Here is a 19,906-nt window from a genome sequence, read left to right as displayed (position 1 = left end):
GTGTTCTATTTTACCTCAGCTTGTCCATAGTGTTCTATATTACCTCAGCTTGTCCATAGTGTTCTATATTACCTCAGCTTGTTCATAGTGTTCTATATTACCTCATCTTGTCCATAGTGTTCTATATTACCTCAGCTTGTCCATAGTGTTCTATATTACCTCAGCTTGTCCATAGTGTTCTATATTACCTCAGCTTGTCCATAGTGTTCTATATTACCTCATCTTGTCCGTAGTGTTCTACATTACCTCATCTTGTCCATAGTGTTCTATATTACCTCAGCTTGTCCATAGTGTTCTATATTACCTCAGCTTGTCCATAGTGTTCTATATTACCTCAGCTTGTCCATAGTGTTCTATATTACCTCAGCTTGTCCATAGTGTTCTATATTACCTCATCTTGTCCATAGTGTTCTATATTACCTCAGCTTGTCCATAGTGTTCTATATTACCTCAGCTTGTCCGTAGGGTTCTTCTTGTTTGTGAAGAGTAGTCTCAGTAGGGTCTTTCTCTTGATGGAGACGATGAGGCCGGCTCCCAGGAAGGTTATTAGAGTCAACAGGACCCCCACCGCCACTCCACCGTAGTCTGGGAAATGACATGAGACAGACATGAAATACATGAAAACAGCAATACCTGTTGAGCCTGGGGAGCCAGTTCCTGTGGTAGATACAATGGCCATCTATAGCAACATGGCAAGTCTCAATGAGGAACAATGGAATTAGATACAATGGCCATCTATAGCAACATGGCTAGTCTCAATGAGGAACAATGGAATTAGCTACAATGGTAATCTATAGCAACATAGCTAGTCTCAATGAGGAACAATGGAATTAGCTACAATGGTAATCTATAGCTACATGATTAGTCTTAAAGAGGAACATTGGAATTTTAATTTACTTTCTGAAATGACTAAATTGAAATGGAATTGACCCCAAGCCTACTTTGCATGACATAATAGCAAACATTTGTGTTGGTAACGTTGGATACCTGCTAGCCTCATCGGTCCACTGTCCACACTTCCCCCGAAGCCTGCCCTGTCACAGAAGGGAGGAGCCCAGTGGGCCTCGCAGTGGCAGTTCTTGTTGTTATTACACACCTGTTGGTAGTATACCACAACATATTGTAGTTATTACACACCTGTAGGTAGTATACCACAACATATTGTTATTACACACCTGTAGGTAGTATACCACAACATATTGTTATTACACACCTGTAGGTAGTATACCACAACATATTGTTATTACACACCTGTAGGTAGTATACCACAACATATTGTTATTACACACCTGTAGATAGTATACCACAACATATTGTAGTTATTACACACCTGTAGGTAGTATACCACAACATATTGTAGTTATTACACACCTGTAGGTAGTATACCACAACATATTGTTATTACACACCTGTAGGTAGTATACCACAACATATTGTAGTTATTACACACCTGTAGGTAGTATACCACAACATATTGTAGTTATTACACACCTGTAGGTAGTATACCACAACATATTGTAGTTATTACACACCTGTAGGTAGTATACCACAACATATTGTAGTTATTACACACCTGTAGGTAGTATACCACAACATATTGTTATTACACACCTGTAGGTAGTATACCACAACATATTGTTATTACACACCTGTAGGTAGTATACCACAACATATTGTAGTTATTACACACCTGTAGGTATTATACCACAACATATTGTTATTACACACCTGTAGGTAGTATACCACAACATATTGTTATTACACACCTGTAGGTAGTATACCACAACATATTGTTATTACACACCTGTAGGTAGTATACCACAACATATTGTAGTTATTACACACCTGTAGGTAGTATACCACAACATATTGTAGTTATTACACACCTGTAGGTAGTTATCACAACATATTGTTATTACACACCTGTAGGTAGTATACCACAACATATTGTTGTTATTACACACCTGTAGGTAGTATACCACAACATATTGTAGTTATTACACACCTGTAGGTAGTATACCACAACATATTGTTATTACACACCTGTAGGTAGTATACCACAACATATTGTAGTTATTACACACCTGTAGGTAGTATACCACAACATATTGTTATTACACACCTGTAGGTAGTATACCACAACATATTGTTATTACACACCTGTAGATAGTATACCACAACACATTACTGCTACTGTAGATCACAGGCTTCAAGTTTAACTGTGTTCCTTACACCCTTTGCCTGTCTGGGATTGGCCAAATAAACTTTTGCCTACCTGGGATTGGCCAAATAAACCTTTGCCTGCCTGGGATTGGCCAAATAAACCTTTGCCTGGCTTGACATTTCAGCACATTGTAGGACAAGGACGTGTGCCTCAGAGCCAGTCGATGATGAATGGCACTTAAAGCTGAACATAAATGAATCCATTACACCAAACTGATTGAACCTCTCAGCAGCCCGGTAGGATGATTGATAACAGGACACTGGAATGGGTTCCGTTAGCGGAAACACAGCACACTCTGAAACACTATAGGCTGGTAGGTTGGTGTGTGTGTCTGCCTTTCACTGTGAGTGCGTGCGTGTGTGTGTGTGTGTGTGTGTGTGTGTGTGTGTGAGAGAGAGAGCGTGTGTGTGTGAGCGTGTGAGCGTGTGCGTGTGTGTGAGCGTGTGAGCGTGTGAGTGTGTGTGTGTGTGTGTGTGTGCGTGTGCCTGCCTTTCTGTGTGTGTGTGAGCGTGTGTGTGTGTGTGTGTGTGTGTGTGCGTGTATGCATCTATGAAGTCAATGTACGATACGGTATTCAACCAAAACCTGAACAGTGATGGTTTAAGGACTGTTTGAGGACTACCTTATTACTGAGGGGAAGATCTTCTGAGCCCAAACGATCAAAGTCACATGTGGGATAAATTACAGATATGAATCATGAACCAGTCTCATGGTCTCAGTCCCTAATGTAATGCACGACCTTTGAAGGGCTCTGGGTGAAAAGTAGTGTACTATGTAAGGGTATAGGGTGCCATTTGGAACGTAAGAAAGGACAAAAAAGGGGGGAAGTGTTCAAAAAGGGGGGGTTTTAACCGTGACGTTACTCACCCCTCGACCGCTGCATTTCTCTGAGCACTGCTGCACTCCAAAGACACTGACGTTCTGACATTGACGGTTCAGACACATCTACAGACAGAGAGAGAGAGAGAGAGAGAGAGAGAGAGAGAGAGAGACGAGAGAGGAGAGAGGAGAGAGAGAGAGGGGGGCGGGAGAGAGGGGGAGGGAGAGAGAGGGGGAGAGAGGGGGGAGAGAGAGAGGGAGAGAGAGAAGGAGAGAGAGAGAGGGGGGCGGGAGAGGGGGGCGGGAGAGGGGGGAGAGAGAGGGGGGCGGGAGAGAGAGAGAGAGAGAGGGGGAGAGAGAGAGGGGGGCGGGAGAGGGGGGGAGAGAGAGGGGGAGAGAGGGGTGAGGGAGAGAGAGAGGGGGGAGAGAGAGGGGGGGGGTCGAGGGAGGGAGAGAGAGGGGGATAGAGAAAGAAAGAGAGAGGGGTGTAGAGAAAGAGGGGGAAAATTGGGAAAATTTAAACAAACAACAACATAAAGAGTTATCTATCCAAAACGGAGATGGATAGATCTCCAATCTTTTTGGTTCTATAACAAAGAACAAACAGCAAAAACATACACGATCAAATACAAATCTTAGATTCAACTAAAGACTACCAGAACCCACTGGATTATCCAATTACATTGAACAAAATACAGGACAAAATACAAACCCTCCAACTTAAAAAAAACTTGTGGGGTGGATGGTATCCTAAATTAAATTAACATACAAATTCCAATTGGTTATACTTAAACTCTTTAACATCATCATCAGCTCTGGCATCGTCCCCAATATTTCTAACCAATGACTGATCACCCCAATCCTCAAAAGTGGAGCCAAATTTGACCCCAAAAACTACCGTGGGATATGCGTCAACAGCAACCTTGAGAAAATCCTCTACATTATCATTAACAGCAGACACGTACATGACAACAATGTGAAAACAATGTACTGAGCAAATGTCAAATTGGCTTTTTACCAAATTACCGTACGACAGACCACGTATTCACCCTGCACACCCTAATTGACAAATAAACAAAACAAACCAAAACAAAGGCAAAGGCAAAGTCTTCTCATGCTTTGTTGATTTCAAAAAAGCTTTTGACTCAATTTGGCATGAAGGTCTGCTATACAAGCAACAAGATTTGTGACCTGTTGCCACAACAAAAGGGCAAACAGTGAAGAACAAACTCCATTGTAAATACAATCCATATTTATGTTTATTTATTTTCCCTTTTGTATTTTAACTATTTGCACATCATTACAACACTGTATAGACATAATTTGAAATGTCTTTATTCTTTTGGAACTTTTGTGCGTGTAATGTTTACTGTTCATTTTTATTGTTTATTATCTATTTCTCTTGCTTTGGCAATATTAACATATGTTTCCCATGCCATTTTTTTTATTTTACCTTTATTTAACTAGGCAAGTCAGTTAAGAACAAATTCTTATTTAGGAAAAGTGGGTAGACTGCCTGTTCAGGGGCAGAACGACAGATTTGTAACCTTGTCAGCTCGGGGATTTGAACTTGAAACCTTTCGGTTACTAGTCCAACGCTCTAACCACTAGGCTACCCTGTCGTCAATGAAGCCCATAAATTGAAATTGAATTGAGTGAGTCGAGAGAGAGCTAGAGAGAGACACAGACAGATAGACAGATAGACAGATAGATAGATAGATAGATAGATAGATAGATAGACAGACAGACAGACAGACAGACAGACAGACAGACAGACAGACAGACAGACAGACAGACAGACACAGAGAACTGGCAGACAGAGAGCAGAGAGAGACAGACAGAGAGCAGAGAGAGACAGACAGACAGACAGACAGACAGACAGACAGACAGACAGACAGACAGACAGACAGACAGACAGACATAACATTGTGAGTTTACACAGCATCTCAAACGGACGGGATTGATGATGATCAGTACACTTCAATAACACGATTTATGATAAACCTCAGCTAACCACAGCTCTGTGGAATATTCTCTTTACTGACATGTCCGCCGTCCTGGACCGAGACCCACAGACCCGCCTTAGAACAGCCCGACCCACTCTTAGTCATACCACACTGATGTCACCACTGTTGTTGTCCACGGTCACTGCCCAGTGTTTAGGGCTGGAAAAAGGCCTTCTTAAAACTAAACTGGCTGTAACCAATGTCACAGATCGATTAGACTCTATTGGCTAGTTCAGAGCTATATATTTAAATGTAAATGTAAGTCTAATTAAAGCACCATTTTCACACTATCATTCTGACCCAAAACGTACAATGCTGACCCAAACTATACAATGCTGACCCAAACCGTACAATGCTAACCCAAATCATACAATGCTGACCCAAACTATACAATGCTGACCCAAATCATACAATGCTGACCCAAAACGTACAATGCTGACCCAAACTATACAATGCTGACCCAAATCATACAATGCTGACCCAAAACGTACAATGCTGACCCAAAACGTACAATGCTGACCCAAAACGTACAATGCTGACCCAAACTATACAATGCTGACCCAAACTATACAATGCTGACCCAAAACGTACAATGCTGACCCAAACCATACAATGCTGACCCAAATCATACAATGCTGACCCAAAACGTACAATGCTGACCCAAACTATACAATGCTGACCCAAACCATACAATGCTGACCCAAACCATACAATGCTGACCCAAACTGTACAATGCTGACCCAAACCGTACAATGCTGACCCAAACCATACAATGGTGACCCAAACCATACAATGCTGACCCAAACCATACAATGCTGACCCAAATCATACAATGCTGACCCAAAACGTACAATGCTGACCCAAACTATACAATGCTGACCCAAACCATACAATGCTGACCCAAACCATACAATGCTGACCCAAACTGTACAATGCTGACCCAAACCGTACAATGCTGACCCAAACCATACAATGCTGACCCAAACTGTACAATGCTGACCCAAACCATACAATGCTGACCCAAACCATACAATGCTGACCCAAAACGTACAATGCTGACCCAAACTATACAATGCTGACCCAAAACGTACAATGCTGACCCAAACCATACAATGCTGACCCAAACCATACAATGCTGACCCAAACCATACAATGCTGACCCAAACCATACAATGCTGACCCAAACTATATAATGCTGACCCAAACCATACAATGCTGACCCAAATCATACAATGCTGACCCAAACTATACAATGCTGACCCAAACCATACAATGCTGACCCAAACCATACAATGCTGACCCAAACCATACAATGCTGACCCAAACTATACAATGCTGACCCAAACTATACAATGCTGACCCAAACCATACAATGCTGACCCAAACTATACAATGCTGACCCAAACTGTACAATGCTGACCCAAACCATACAATGCTGACCCAAACCATACAATGCTGACCCAAACCATACAATGCTGACCCAAACCATACAATGCTGACCCAAAACGTACAATGCTGACCCAAACTATACAATGCTGACCCAAAACGTACAATGCTGACCCAAACTATACAATGCTGACCCAAAACGTACAATGCTGACCCAAACCATACAATGCTGACCCAAAACGTACAATGCTGACCCAAACTATACAATGCTGACCCAAATCATACAATACTGACCCAAATCATACAATGCTGACCCAAAACGTACAATGCTGACCCAAACCATACAATGCTGACCCAAACCATACAATGCTGACCCAAACCATACAATGCTGACCCAAAACGTACAATGTTGACCCAAACCATACAATGCTGACCCAAACCATACAATGCTGACCCAAACCATACAATGCTGACCCAAAACGTACAATGCTGACCCAAACTATACAATGCTGACCCAAAACGTACAATGCTGACCCAAACTATACAATGCTGACCCAAAACGTACAATGCTGACCCAAACCATACAATGCTGACCCAAAACGTACAATGCTGACCCAAACTATACAATGCTGACCCAAATCATACAATGCTGACCCAAATCATACAATGCTGACCCAAAACGTACAATTCTGACCCAAACCATACAATGCTGACCCAAACCATACAGTGCTGACCCAAACCATACAGTGCTGACCCAAACCGTACAATGCTGACCCAAACCGTACAATGCTGACCCAAACCGTACAATGCTGACCCAAACCGTACAATGCTGACCCAAACCGTACAATGCTGACCCAAACCATACAATGCTGACCCAAACCGTACAATGCTGACCCAAACTGTACAATGCTGACTGATTTTTTATTTTCCCATTGTCCTTTCCTGCACAGTTCGAGCTAATATTGTGGACACATAACCAGAGGCCAGCACAGTTAATCTCTGTCAACAACAACATCAACAACAACAACACTCTCTCTCTGTCAACAACAACAACAACAACAACAACACTCTCTCTCTGTCAACAACAACAACAACAACAACAACACTCGCTCTCTGTCAACAACAACAACAACACACTCTCTCTGTCAACAACAACATCAACACTCTCTCTCTGTCAACAACATCAACAACAACACTCTCTCTCTGTCAACAACATCAACAACAACACTCTCTCTCTGTCAACAACAACATCAACACTCTCTCTCTGTCAACAACATCAACAACAACACTCTCTCTCTGTCAACAACAACAACAACAACAACACTCTCTCTCTGTCAACAACAACAACAACACTCTCTCTCTGTCAACAACAACAACAACACTCTCTCTCTGTCAACAACAACAACAACAACAGCACACTCTCTCTCTGTCAACAACAACAACAATGGTCCGAGGGCCCAGCGGTATGAACAGGGTAACAGCGTTGAGATCTCACCATGGCGTCGCCACACTTGGTGCCCGACATGACGAGGCCCGGGTCAGGCATGTCGTCCCCCAGGTAGACATGGGTCCCCCGGCACAGGATCCGGCCCCCCTCTTGGAGGGGGATGTTGGTTTCTATGGAGACAGCGTTGGTGCCTATTATTGGCCGGTTGGCTCCTCCTTGACACTGTATTTTGCCACACTTAGCATCTCTGTAAACAACAACAAACAAAACAAAAATAACACCACGTTAATAAATAGATTAGAAAAAAAACAACTAAAGGAATTCACCTGAATGATATTTCATTGTTACTGTAGCTTCGTTTTAGCTGTTAAATAACTACACTTTCTCTCCAACCATCTACAACAGTGGTGTCAAACTAATTTCCTGGAGGGCTGTGTGTGTCTGCTGGTTGTTTCGTTATTTCCTTTCAATTTGTATCAGATTAAGACCCGAACAACCAGGCGAGGGGAGTTCCAAACTAATCAATGACCTTAATTGATCAATCAAGTACAATGGAGGAGCGAAAACCTGCAGACAGTCTGCCCTCGGTGACCTGCAGACACTCTGCCCTCGGTGACCTGCAGACACTCTGCCCTCGGTGACCTGCAGACACTCTGCCCTCGGTGACCTGCAGACACTCTGCCCTCGGTGACACTGCAGAATTGAGTTTGACACCGCTGAAATACAGTAACTGTTACACCGTGTAAGTTATGTTGTGTTGTCAGGACTCTTTTCAACCCCAGTTTAGGTTCTGTTGTGTTGTTAGGACTCTTTTCAACCCCAGTTTAGTTTCTGTTGTGTTGTCAGGACTCTTTTCAACCCCAGTTTAGGTTCTGTTGTGTTGTTAGGACTCTTTTCAACCCCAGTTTAGTTTCTGTTGTGTTGTCAGGACTCTTTTCAACCCCAGTTTAGGTTCTGTTGTGTCGTCAGGACTCCTTTCAACCCCAGTTTAGATTCTGTTGTGTCGTTAGGACTCTTTTCAACCCCAGTTTAGGTTCTGTTGTGTTGTTAGGACTCTTTTCAACCCCAGTTTAGTTTCTGTTGTGTTGTTAGGACTCCTTTCAACCCCAGTTTAGATTCTGTTGTGTTGTTAGGACTCTTTTCAACCCCAGTTTAGATTCTGTTGTGTTGTTAGGACTCTTTTCAACCCCAGTTTAGTTTCTGTTGTGTTGTCAGGACTCCTTTCAACCCCAGTTTAGATTCTGTTGTGTTGTTAGGACTCTTTTCAACCCCAGTTTAGTTTCTGTTGTGTTGTTAGGACTCTTTTCAACCCCAGTTTAGATTCTGTTGTGTTGTTAGGACTCTTTTCAACCCCAGTTTAGATTCTGTTGTGTCGTTAGGACTCTTTTCAACCCCAGTTTAGATTCTGTTGTGTTGTCAGGACTCTTTTCAACCCCAGTTTAGATTCTGTTGTGTTGTTAGGACTCTTTTCAACCCCAGTTTAGATTCTGTTGTGTTGTTAGGACTCTTTTCAACCCCAGTTTAGATTCTGTTGTGTTGTTAGGACTCTTTTCAACCCCAGTTTAGTTTCTGTTGTGTTGTTAGGACTCTTTTCAACCCCAGTTTAGTTTCTGTTGTGTTGTTAGGACTCTTTTCAACCCCAGTTTAGGTTCTGTTGTGTTGTTAGGACTCTTTTCAACCCCAGTTTAGGTTCTGTTGTGTTGTCAGGACTCTTTTCAACCCCAGTTTAGGTTCTGTTGTGTTGTTAGGACTCTTTTCAACCCCAGTTTAGTTTCTGTTGTGTTGTTAGGACTCTTTTCAACCCCAGTTTAGATTCTGTTGTGTTGTTAGGACTCTTTTCAACCCCAGTTTAGATTCTGTTGTGTTGTTAGGACTCTTTTCAACCCCCAGTTCCTTTGAAATTCATATAAACAGAGTATCAGACAGTGGCAGGTCCTATATTAGACAGAAAGAGTGGCTGTAACCAGGTCCTACATTAGACAGAAAGAGAGGCTGTAACCAGGTCCTACATTAGACAGAAAGAGTGACTGTAACCAGGTCCTACATTAGACAGAGGGGCTGTAACCAGGTCCTACATTAGACAGAAAGAGAGGCTGTAACCAGGTCCTACATTAGACAGAAAGAGTGACTGTAACCAGGTCCTACATTAGACAGAAAGAGTGACTGTAACCAGGTCCTACATTAGACAGAAAGAGTGACTGTAACCAGGTCCTACATTAGACAGAAAGAGTGACTGTAACCAGGTCCTACATTAGACAGAAAGAGTGACTGTAACCAGGTCCTACATTAGACAGAAAGAGTGACTGTAACCAGGTCCTACATTAGACAGAAAGAGTGACTGTAACCAGGTCCTACATTAGACAGAAAGAGTGACTGTAACCAGGTCCTACATTAGACAGACAGAGTGACTGTAACCAGGTCCTACATTAGACAGAAAGAGTGACTGTAACCAGGTCCTAAATTAGACAGAAAGAGTGACTGTAACCAGGTCCTACATTAGACAGAGTGACTGTAACCAGGTCCTACAGTAGACAGAAAGAGTGACTGTAACCAGGTCCTACATTAGACAGAAAGAGTGACTGTAACCAGGTCCTACATTAGACAGAAAGAGTGACTGTAACCAGGTCCTACATTAGACAGACAGAGTGACTGTAACCAGGTCCTACATTAGACAGAAAGAGTGACTGTAACCAGGTCCTACATTAGACAGAAAGAGTGACTGTAACCAGGTCCTACATTAGACAGAGTGACTGTAACCAGGTCCTACATTAGACAGAAAGAGAGGCTGTAACCAGGTCCTACATTAGACAGAAAGAGTGGCTGTAACCAGGTCCTACATTAGACAGAAAGAGAGGCTGTAACCAGGTCCTACATTAGACAGAAAGAGAGGCTGTAACCAGGTCCTACATTAGACAGAAAGAGAGGCTGTAACCAGGTCCTACATTAGACAGAAAGAGTGACTGTAACCAGGTCCTACATTAGACAGAGTGACTGTAACCAGGTCCTACATTAGACAGAGTGGCTGTAACCAGGTCCTACATTAGACAGAAAGAGTGGCTGTAACCAGGTCCTACATTAGACAGAAAGAGTGACTGTAACCAGGTCCTACATTAGACAGAAAGAGTGACTGTAACCAGGTCCTACATTAGACAGAAAGAGAGGCTGTAACCAGGTCCTACATTAGACAGAAAGAGAGGCTGTAACCAGGTCCTACATTAGACAGAAAGAGAGGCTGTAACCAGGTCCTACATTAGACAGAAAGAGTGACTGTAACCAGGTCCTACATTAGAAAAAAAGAGTGACTGTAACCAGGTCCTACATTAGACAGAAAGAGAGGCTGTAACCAGGTCCTACATTAGACAGAAAGAGTGGCTGTAACCAGGTCCTACATTAGACAGAAAGAGAGGCTGTAACCAGGTCCTACATTAGACAGAAAGAGTGACTGTAACCAGGTCCTACATTATACAGAAAGAGAGGCTGTAACCAGGTCCTACATTAGACAGAAAGAGTGGCTGTAACCAGGTCCTACATTAGACAGAAAGAGTGACTGTAACCAGGTCCTACATTAGACAGAAAGAGTGACTGTAACCAGGTCCTACATTAGACAGACAGAGTGACTGTAACCAGGTCCTACATTAGACAGAAAGAGTGACTGTAACCAGGTCCTACATTAGACAGAAAGAGTGACTGTAACCAGGTCCTACATTAGACAGAGTGACTGTAACCAGGTCCTACATTAGACAGAAAGAGTGACTGTAACCAGGTCCTACATTAGACAGAGTGTCTGTAACCAGGTCCTACATTAGACAGAAAGAGAGGCTGTAACCAGGTCCTACATTAGACAGAAAGAGAGGCTGTAACCAGGTCCTACATTAGACAGAAAGAGTGACTGTAACCAGGTCCTACATTAGACAGAGTGGCTGTAACCAGGTCCTACATTAGACAGAAAGAGTGGCTGTAACCAGGTCCTACATTAGACAGAAAGAGTGACTGTAACCAGGTCCTACATTAGACAGAAAGAGTGACTGTAACCAGGTCCTACATTAGACAGAAAGAGAGGCTGTAACCAGGTCCTACATTAGACAAAGTGGCTGTAACCAGGTCCTACATTAGACAGAAAGAGTGACTGTAACCAGGTCCTACATTAGACAGAAAGAGTGACTGTAACCAGGTCCTACATTAGACAGAAAGAGTGACTGTAACCAGGTCCTACATTAGACAGAAAGAGTGACTGTAACCAGGTCCTACATTAGACAGAAAGAGGGGCTGTAATCAGGTCCTACATTAGACAGAAAGAGTGACTGTAACCAGGTCCTACATTAGACAGAGGGGCTGTAACCAGGTCCTATATTAGACAGAAAGAGAGGCTGTAACCAGGTCCTACATTAGACAGAAAGAGTGACTGTAACCAGGTCCTACATTAGACAGAAAGTGTGACTGTAACCAGGTCCTACATTAGACAGAAAGAGTGACTGTAACCAGGTCCTACATTAGACAGAAAGAGAGGCTGTAACCAGGTCCTACATTAGACAGAAAGAGTGACTGTAACCAGGTCCTACATTAGACAGAAAGAGTGACTGTAACCAGGTCCTACATTAGACAGAAAGAGTGGCTGTAACCAGGTCCTACATTAGACAGAAAGAGAGGCTGTAACCAGGTCCTACATTAGACAGAAAGAGAGGCTGTAACCAGATCCTACATTAGACAGAAAGAGTGACTGTAACCAGGTCCTACATTAGACAGAAAGAGTGACTGTAACCAGGTCCTACATTAGACAGAAAGAGTGACTGTAACCAGGTCCTACATTAGACAGAGTGGCTGTAACCAGGTCCTACATTAGACAGAAAGAGTGACTGTAACCAGGTCCTACATGAGACAGAAAGAGTGACTGTAACCAGGTCCTACATGAGACAGAAAGAGTGACTGTAACCAGGTCCTACATTAGACAGAAAGAGTGACTGTAACCAGGTCCTACATTAGACAGAAAGAGTGACTGTAACCAGGTCCTACATTAGACAGAAAGAGGGGCTGTAACCAGGTCCTACATTAGACAGAACGAGTGACTGTAACCAGGTCCTACATTAGACAGAAAGAGTGGCTGTAACCAGGTCCTACATTAGACAGAGGGGCTGTAACCAGGTCCTACATTAGACAGAGAGGCTGTAACCAGGTCCTACATTAGACAGAGAGGCTGTAACCAGGTCCTACATTAGACAGAAAGAGTGACTGTAACCAGGTCCTACATTAGACAGAAAGAGAGGCTGTAACCAGGTCCTACATTAGACAGAAAGAGTGGCTGTAACCAGGTCCTACATTAGACAGAGGGGCTGTAACCAGGTCCTACATTAGACAGAGAGACTGTAACCAGGTCCTACATTAGACAGAAAGAGTGACTGTAACCAGGTCCTACATTAGACAGAAAGAGAGGCTGTAACCAGGTCCTACATTAGACAGAAAGAGAGGCTGTAACCAGATCCTACATTAGACAGAAAGAGTGACTGTAACCAGGTCCTACATTAGACAGAAAGAGTGACTGTAACCAGGTACTACATTAGACAGAGTGGCTGTAACCAGGTCCTACATTAGACAGAAAGAGTGACTGTAACCAGGTCCTACATTAGACAGAAAGTGTTACTGTAACCAGGTCCTACATTAGACAGAAAGAGTGACTGTAACCAGGTCCTACATTAGACAGAAAGGGTGACTGTAACCAGTTCCTACATTAGACAGAAAGAGTGGCTGTAACCAGGTCCTACATTAGACAGAAATAGTGTCTGTAACCAGGTCCTACATTAGACAGAGTGACTGTAACCAGGTCCTACATTAGACAGAAAGAGTGACTGTAACCATGTCCTACATTAGACAGAAAGAGTGACTGTAACCAGGTCCTACATTAGACAGAAAGAGTGACTGTAACCAGGTCCTACATTAGACAGAGTGGCTGTAACCAGGTCCTACAGTAGACAGAAAGAGTGACTGTAACCAGGTCCTACATTAGACAGAAAGAGTGACTGTAACCAGGTCCTACATTAGACAGAGTGGCTGTAACCAGGTCCTACATTAAACAGAAAGAGTGGCTGTAACCAGGTCCTACAGTAGACAGAAAGAGTGACTGTAACCAGGTCCTACATTAGACAGAAAGAGTGACTGTAACCAGGTCCTACATTAGACAGAAAGAGTGACTGTAACCAGGTCCTACATTAGACAGACAGAGTGACTGTAACCAGGTCCTACATTAGACAGAAAGAGTGACTGTAACCAGGTCCTACATTAGACAGAAAGAGTGACTGTAACCAGGTCCTACATTAGACAGAGTGACTGTAACCAGGTCCTACATTAGACATAAAGAGTGACTGTAACCAGGTCCTACATTAGACAGAGTGTCTTTAACCAGGTCCTACATTAGACAGAAAGAGTGGCTGTAACCAGGTCCTACATTAGACAGAAAGAGTGACTGTAACCAGGTTCTACATTAGACAGAAAGAGTGACTGTAACCAGGTCCTACATTAGACAGAAAGAGAGGCTGTAACCAGGTCCTACATTAGACAGAAAGAGAGGCTGTAACCATGTCCTACATTAGACAGAAAGAGTGGCTGTAACCAGGTCCTACATTAGACAGAAATAGTGACTGTAACCAGGTCCTACATTAGACAGAGTGGCTGTAACCAGGTCCTACATTAGACAGAAAGAGTGGCTGTAACCAGGTCCTACATTAGACAGAAAGAGTGACTGTAACCAGGTCCTACATTAGACAGAAAGAGTGACTGTAACCAGGTCCTACATTAGACAGAAAGAGAGGCTGTAACCAGGTCCTACATTAGACAGAAAGAGAGGCTGTAACCAGGTCCTACATTAGACAGAAAGAGTGACTGTAACCAGGTCCTACATTAGAAAAAAAGAGTGACTGTAACCAGGTCCTACATTAGACAGAAAGAGAGGCTGTAACCAGGTCCTACATTAGACAGAAAAAGTGGCTGTAACCAGGTCCTACATTAGACAGAAAGAGAGGCTGTAACCAGGTCCTACATTAGACAGAAAGAGTGACTGTAACCAGGTCCTACATTAGACAGAAAGAGTGACTGTCACCAGGTCCTACATTATACAGAAAGAGAGGCTGTAACCAGGTCCTACATTAGACAGAAATAGTGGCTGTAACCAGGTCCTACATTAGACAGAAAGAGTGACTGTAACCAGGTCCTACATTAGACAGAAAGAGTGACTGTAACCAGGTCCTACATTAGACAGACAGAGTGACTGTAACCAGGTCCTACATTAGACAGAAAGAGTGACTGTAACCAGGTCCTACATTAGACAGAAAGAGTGACTGTAACCAGGTCCTACATTAGACAGAGTGACTGTAACCAGGTCCTACATTAGACAGAAATAGTGTCTGTAACCAGGTCCTACATTAGACAGAAAGAGAGGCTGTAACCAGGTCCTACATTAGACAGAAAGAGAGGCTGTAACCAGGTCCTACATTAGACAGAAAGAGAGGCTGTAACCAGGTCCTACATTAGACAGAAAGAGTGACTGTAACCAGGTCCTACATTAGACAGAAAGAGTGGCTGTAACCAGGTCCTACATTAGACAGAAAGAGTGGCTGTAACCAGGTCCTACATTAGACAGAAAGAGAGGCTGTAACCAGGTCCTACATTAGACAGAAAGAGAGGCTGTAACCAGGTCCTACATTAGACAGAAAGAGAGGCTGTAACCAGGTCCTACATTAGACAGAAAGAGAGGCTGTAACCAGGTCCTACATTAGACAGAAAGAGAGGCTGTAACCAGGTCCTACATTAGACAGAAAGAGTGGCTGTAACCAGGTCCTACATTAGACAGAAAGAGTGACTGTAACCAGGTTCTACATTAGACAGAAATAGTGACTGTAACCAGGTCCTACATTAGACAGAGTGGCTGTAACCAGGTCCTACATTAGACAGAAAGAGTGGCTGTAACCAGGTCCTACATTAGACAGAAAGAGTGACTGTAACCAGGTCCTACATTAGACAGAAAGAGTGACTGTAACCAGGTCCTACATTAGACAGAAAGAGAGGCTGTAACCAGGTCCTACATTAGACAGAAAGAGTGACTGTAACCAGGTCCTACATTAGACAGAAAGAGAGGCTGTAACCAGGTCCTACATTAGACAGAAAGAGAGGCTGTAACCAGGTCCTACATTAGACAGAAAGAGTGACTGTAACCAGGTCCTACATTAGAAAAAAAGAGTGACTGTAACCAGGTCCTACATTAGACAGAAAGAGAGGCTGTAACCAGGTCCTACATTAGACAGAAAGAGTGGCTGTAACCAGGTCCTACATTAGACAGAAAGAGAGGCTGTAACCAGGTCCTACATTAGACAGAAAGAGTGACTGTAACCAGGTCCTACATTAGACAGAAAGAGTGACTGTCACCAGGTCCTACATTATACAGAAAGAGAGGCTGTAACCAGGTCCTACATTAGACAGAAATAGTGGCTGTAACCAGGTCCTACATTAGACAGAAAGAGTGACTGTAACCAGGTCCTACATTAGACAGAAAGAGTGACTGTAACCAGGTCCTACATTAGACAGACAGAGTGACTGTAACCAGGTCCTACATTAGACAGAAAGAGTGACTGTAACCAGGTCCTACATTAGACAGAAAGAGTGACTGTAACCAGGTCCTACATTAGACAGAGTGACTGTAACCAGGTCCTACATTAGACAGAAATAGTGTCTGTAACCAGGTCCTACATTAGACAGAAAGAGAGGCTGTAACCAGGTCCTACATTAGACAGAAAGAGAGGCTGTAACCAGGTCCTACATTAGACAGAAAGAGAGGCTGTAACCAGGTCCTACATTAGACAGAAAGAGTGACTGTAACCAGGTCCTACATTAGACAGAAAGAGTGGCTGTAACCAGGTCCTACATTAGACAGAAAGAGTGGCTGTAACCAGGTCCTACATTAGACAGAAAGAGAGGCTGTAACCAGGTCCTACATTAGACAGAAAGAGAGGCTGTAACCAGGTCCTACATTAGACAGAAAGAGAGGCTGTAACCAGGTCCTACATTAGACAGAAAGAGAGGCTGTAACCAGGTCCTACATTAGACAGAAAGAGAGGCTGTAACCAGGTCCTACATTAGACAGAAAGAGTGGCTGTAACCAGGTCCTACATTAGACAGAAAGAGTGACTGTAACCAGGTTCTACATTAGACAGAAATAGTGACTGTAACCAGGTCCTACATTAGACAGAGTGGCTGTAACCAGGTCCTACATTAGACAGAAAGAGTGGCTGTAACCAGGTCCTACATTAGACAGAAAGAGTGACTGTAACCAGGTCCTACATTAGACAGAAAGAGTGACTGTAACCAGGTCCTACATTAGACAGAAAGAGAGGCTGTAACCAGGTCCTACATTAGACAGAAAGAGAGGCTGTAACCATGTCCTACATTAGACAGAAAGAGTGGCTGTAACCAGGTCCTACATTAGACAGAAAGAGTGACTGTAACCAGGTCCTACATTAGAAAAAAAGAGTGACTGTAACCAGGTCCTACATTAGACAGAAAGAGAGGCTGTAACCAGGTCCTACATTAGACAGAAAGAGTGGCTGTAACCAGGTCCTACATTAGACAGAAAGAGAGGCTGTAACCAGGTCCTACATTAGACAGAAAGAGTGACTGTAACCAGGTCCTACATTAGACAGAAAGAGTGACTGTCACCAGGTCCTACATTATACAGAAAGAGAGGCTGTAACCAGGTCCTACATTAGACAGAAAGAGTGACTGTAACCAGGTCCTACATTAGACAGAAAGAGTGACTGTAACCAGGTCCTACATTAGACAGACAGAGTGACTGTAACCAGGTCCTACATTAGACAGAAAGAGTGACTGTAACCAGGTCCTACATTAGACAGAAAGAGTGACTGTAACCAGGTCCTACATTAGACAGAGTGACTGTAACCAGGTCCTACAGTAGACAGAAAGAGTGACTGTAACCAGGTCCTACATTAGACAGAAAGAGTGACTGTAACCAGGTCCTACATTAGACAGAAAGAGTGACTGTAACCAGGTCCTACATTAGACAGACAGAGTGACTGTAACCAGGTCCTACATTAGACAGAAAGAGTGACTGTAACCAGGTCCTACATTAGACAGAAAGAGTGACTGTAACCAGGTCCTACATTAGACAGAGTGACTGTAACCAGGTCCTACATTAGACAGAAAGAGAGGCTGTAACCAGGTCCTACATTAGACAGAAAGAGTGGCTGTAACCAGGTCCTACATTAGACAGAAAGAGAGGCTGTAACCAGGTCCTACATTAGACAGAAAGAGAGGCTGTAACCAGGTCCTACATTAGACAGAAAGAGAGGCTGTAACCAGGTCCTACATTAGACAGAAAGAGTGACTGTAACCAGGTCCTACATTAGACAGAGTGACTGTAACCAGGTCCTACATTAGACAGAGTGGCTGTAACCAGGTCCTACATTAGACAGAAAGAGTGGCTGTAACCAGGTCCTACATTAGACAGAAAGAGTGACTGTAACCAGGTCCTACATTAGACAGAAAGAGTGACTGTAACCAGGTCCTACATTAGACAGAAAGAGAGGCTGTAACCAGGTCCTACATTAGACAGAAAGAGAGGCTGTAACCAGGTCCTACATTAGACAGAAAGAGAGGCTGTAACCAGGTCCTACATTAGACAGAAAGAGTGACTGTAACCAGGTCCTACATTAGAAAAAAAGAGTGACTGTAACCAGGTCCTACATTAGACAGAAAGAGAGGCTGTAACCAGGTCCTACATTAGACAGAAAGAGTGGCTGTAACCAGGTCCTACATTAGACAGAAAGAGAGGCTGTAACCAGGTCCTACATTAGACAGAAAGAGTGACTGTAACCAGGTCCTACATTATACAGAAAGAGAGGCTGTAACCAGGTCCTACATTAGACAGAAAGAGTGGCTGTAACCAGGTCCTACATTAGACAGAAAGAGTGACTGTAACCAGGTCCTACATTAGACAGAAAGAGTGACTGTAACCAGGTCCTACATTAGACAGACAGAGTGACTGTAACCAGGTCCTACATTAGACAGAAAGAGTGACTGTAACCAGGTCCTACATTAGACAGAAAGAGTGACTGTAACCAGGTCCTACATTAGACAGAGTGACTGTAACCAGGTCCTACATTAGACAGAAAGAGTGACTGTAACCAGGTCCTACATTAGACAGAGTGTCTGTAACCAGGTCCTACATTAGACAGAAAGAGAGGCTGTAACCAGGTCCTACATTAGACAGAAAGAGAGGCTGTAACCAGGTCCTACATTAGACAGAAAGAGTGACTGTAACCAGGTCCTACATTAGACAGAGTGGCTGTAACCAGGTCCTACATTAGACAGAAAGAGTGGCTGTAACCAGGTCCTACATTAGACAGAAAGAGTGACTGTAACCAGGTCCTACATTAGACAGAAAGAGTGACTGTAACCAGGTCCTACATTAGACAGAAAGAGAGGCTGTAACCAGGTCCTACATTAGACAAAGTGGCTGTAACCAGGTCCTACATTAGACAGAAAGAGTGACTGTAACCAGGTCCTACATTAGACAGAAAGAGTGACTGTAACCAGGTCCTACATTAGACAGAAAGAGTGACTGTAACCAGGTCCTACATTAGACAGAAAGAGTGACTGTAACCAGGTCCTACATTAGACAGAAAGAGGGGCTGTAATCAGGTCCTACATTAGACAGAAAGAGTGACTGTAACCAGGTCCTACATTAGACAGAGGGGCTGTAACCAGGTCCTATATTAGACAGAAAGAGAGGCTGTAACCAGGTCCTACATTAGACAGAAAGAGTGACTGTAACCAGGTCCTACATTAGACAGAAAGTGTGACTGTAACCAGGTCCTACATTAGACAGAAAGAGTGACTGTAACCAGGTCCTACATTAGACAGAAAGAGAGGCTGTAACCAGGTCCTACATTAGACAGAAAGAGTGACTGTAACCAGGTCCTACATTAGACAGAAAGAGTGACTGTAACCAGGTCCTACATTAGACAG

The 19,906-nt window shown here is 43.3% G+C and overlaps 1 protein-coding gene across 1 annotated transcript in view; it reads right to left on the bottom strand.

Moving 5' to 3' along the window:
* LOC139569890 (disintegrin and metalloproteinase domain-containing protein 12-like) overlaps positions 1-19,906 on the bottom strand; it is a gene marked incomplete at its 5' end in the record, with an annotated part of 223,864 nt that overhangs the window by 39,211 nt on the left and 164,747 nt on the right. The window contains 4 exons of the mRNA XM_071391213.1: positions 450-585; positions 988-1,096; positions 3,092-3,169; positions 7,931-8,129. Of these exons, the coding sequence (XP_071247314.1) occupies positions 450-585; positions 988-1,096; positions 3,092-3,169; positions 7,931-8,129 (522 nt within the window). The remainder of the gene's footprint in view (positions 1-449; positions 586-987; positions 1,097-3,091; positions 3,170-7,930; positions 8,130-19,906) is intronic.

This window comes from Salvelinus alpinus, chromosome 3 (assembly GCF_045679555.1).
Source record: "Salvelinus alpinus chromosome 3, SLU_Salpinus.1, whole genome shotgun sequence".
Taxonomy (NCBI): Eukaryota; Metazoa; Chordata; class Actinopteri; order Salmoniformes; family Salmonidae; genus Salvelinus; species Salvelinus alpinus.
Note: the sequence above shows the minus strand (reverse complement) of the source record. Positions and strands in the feature narration are given on the sequence as shown.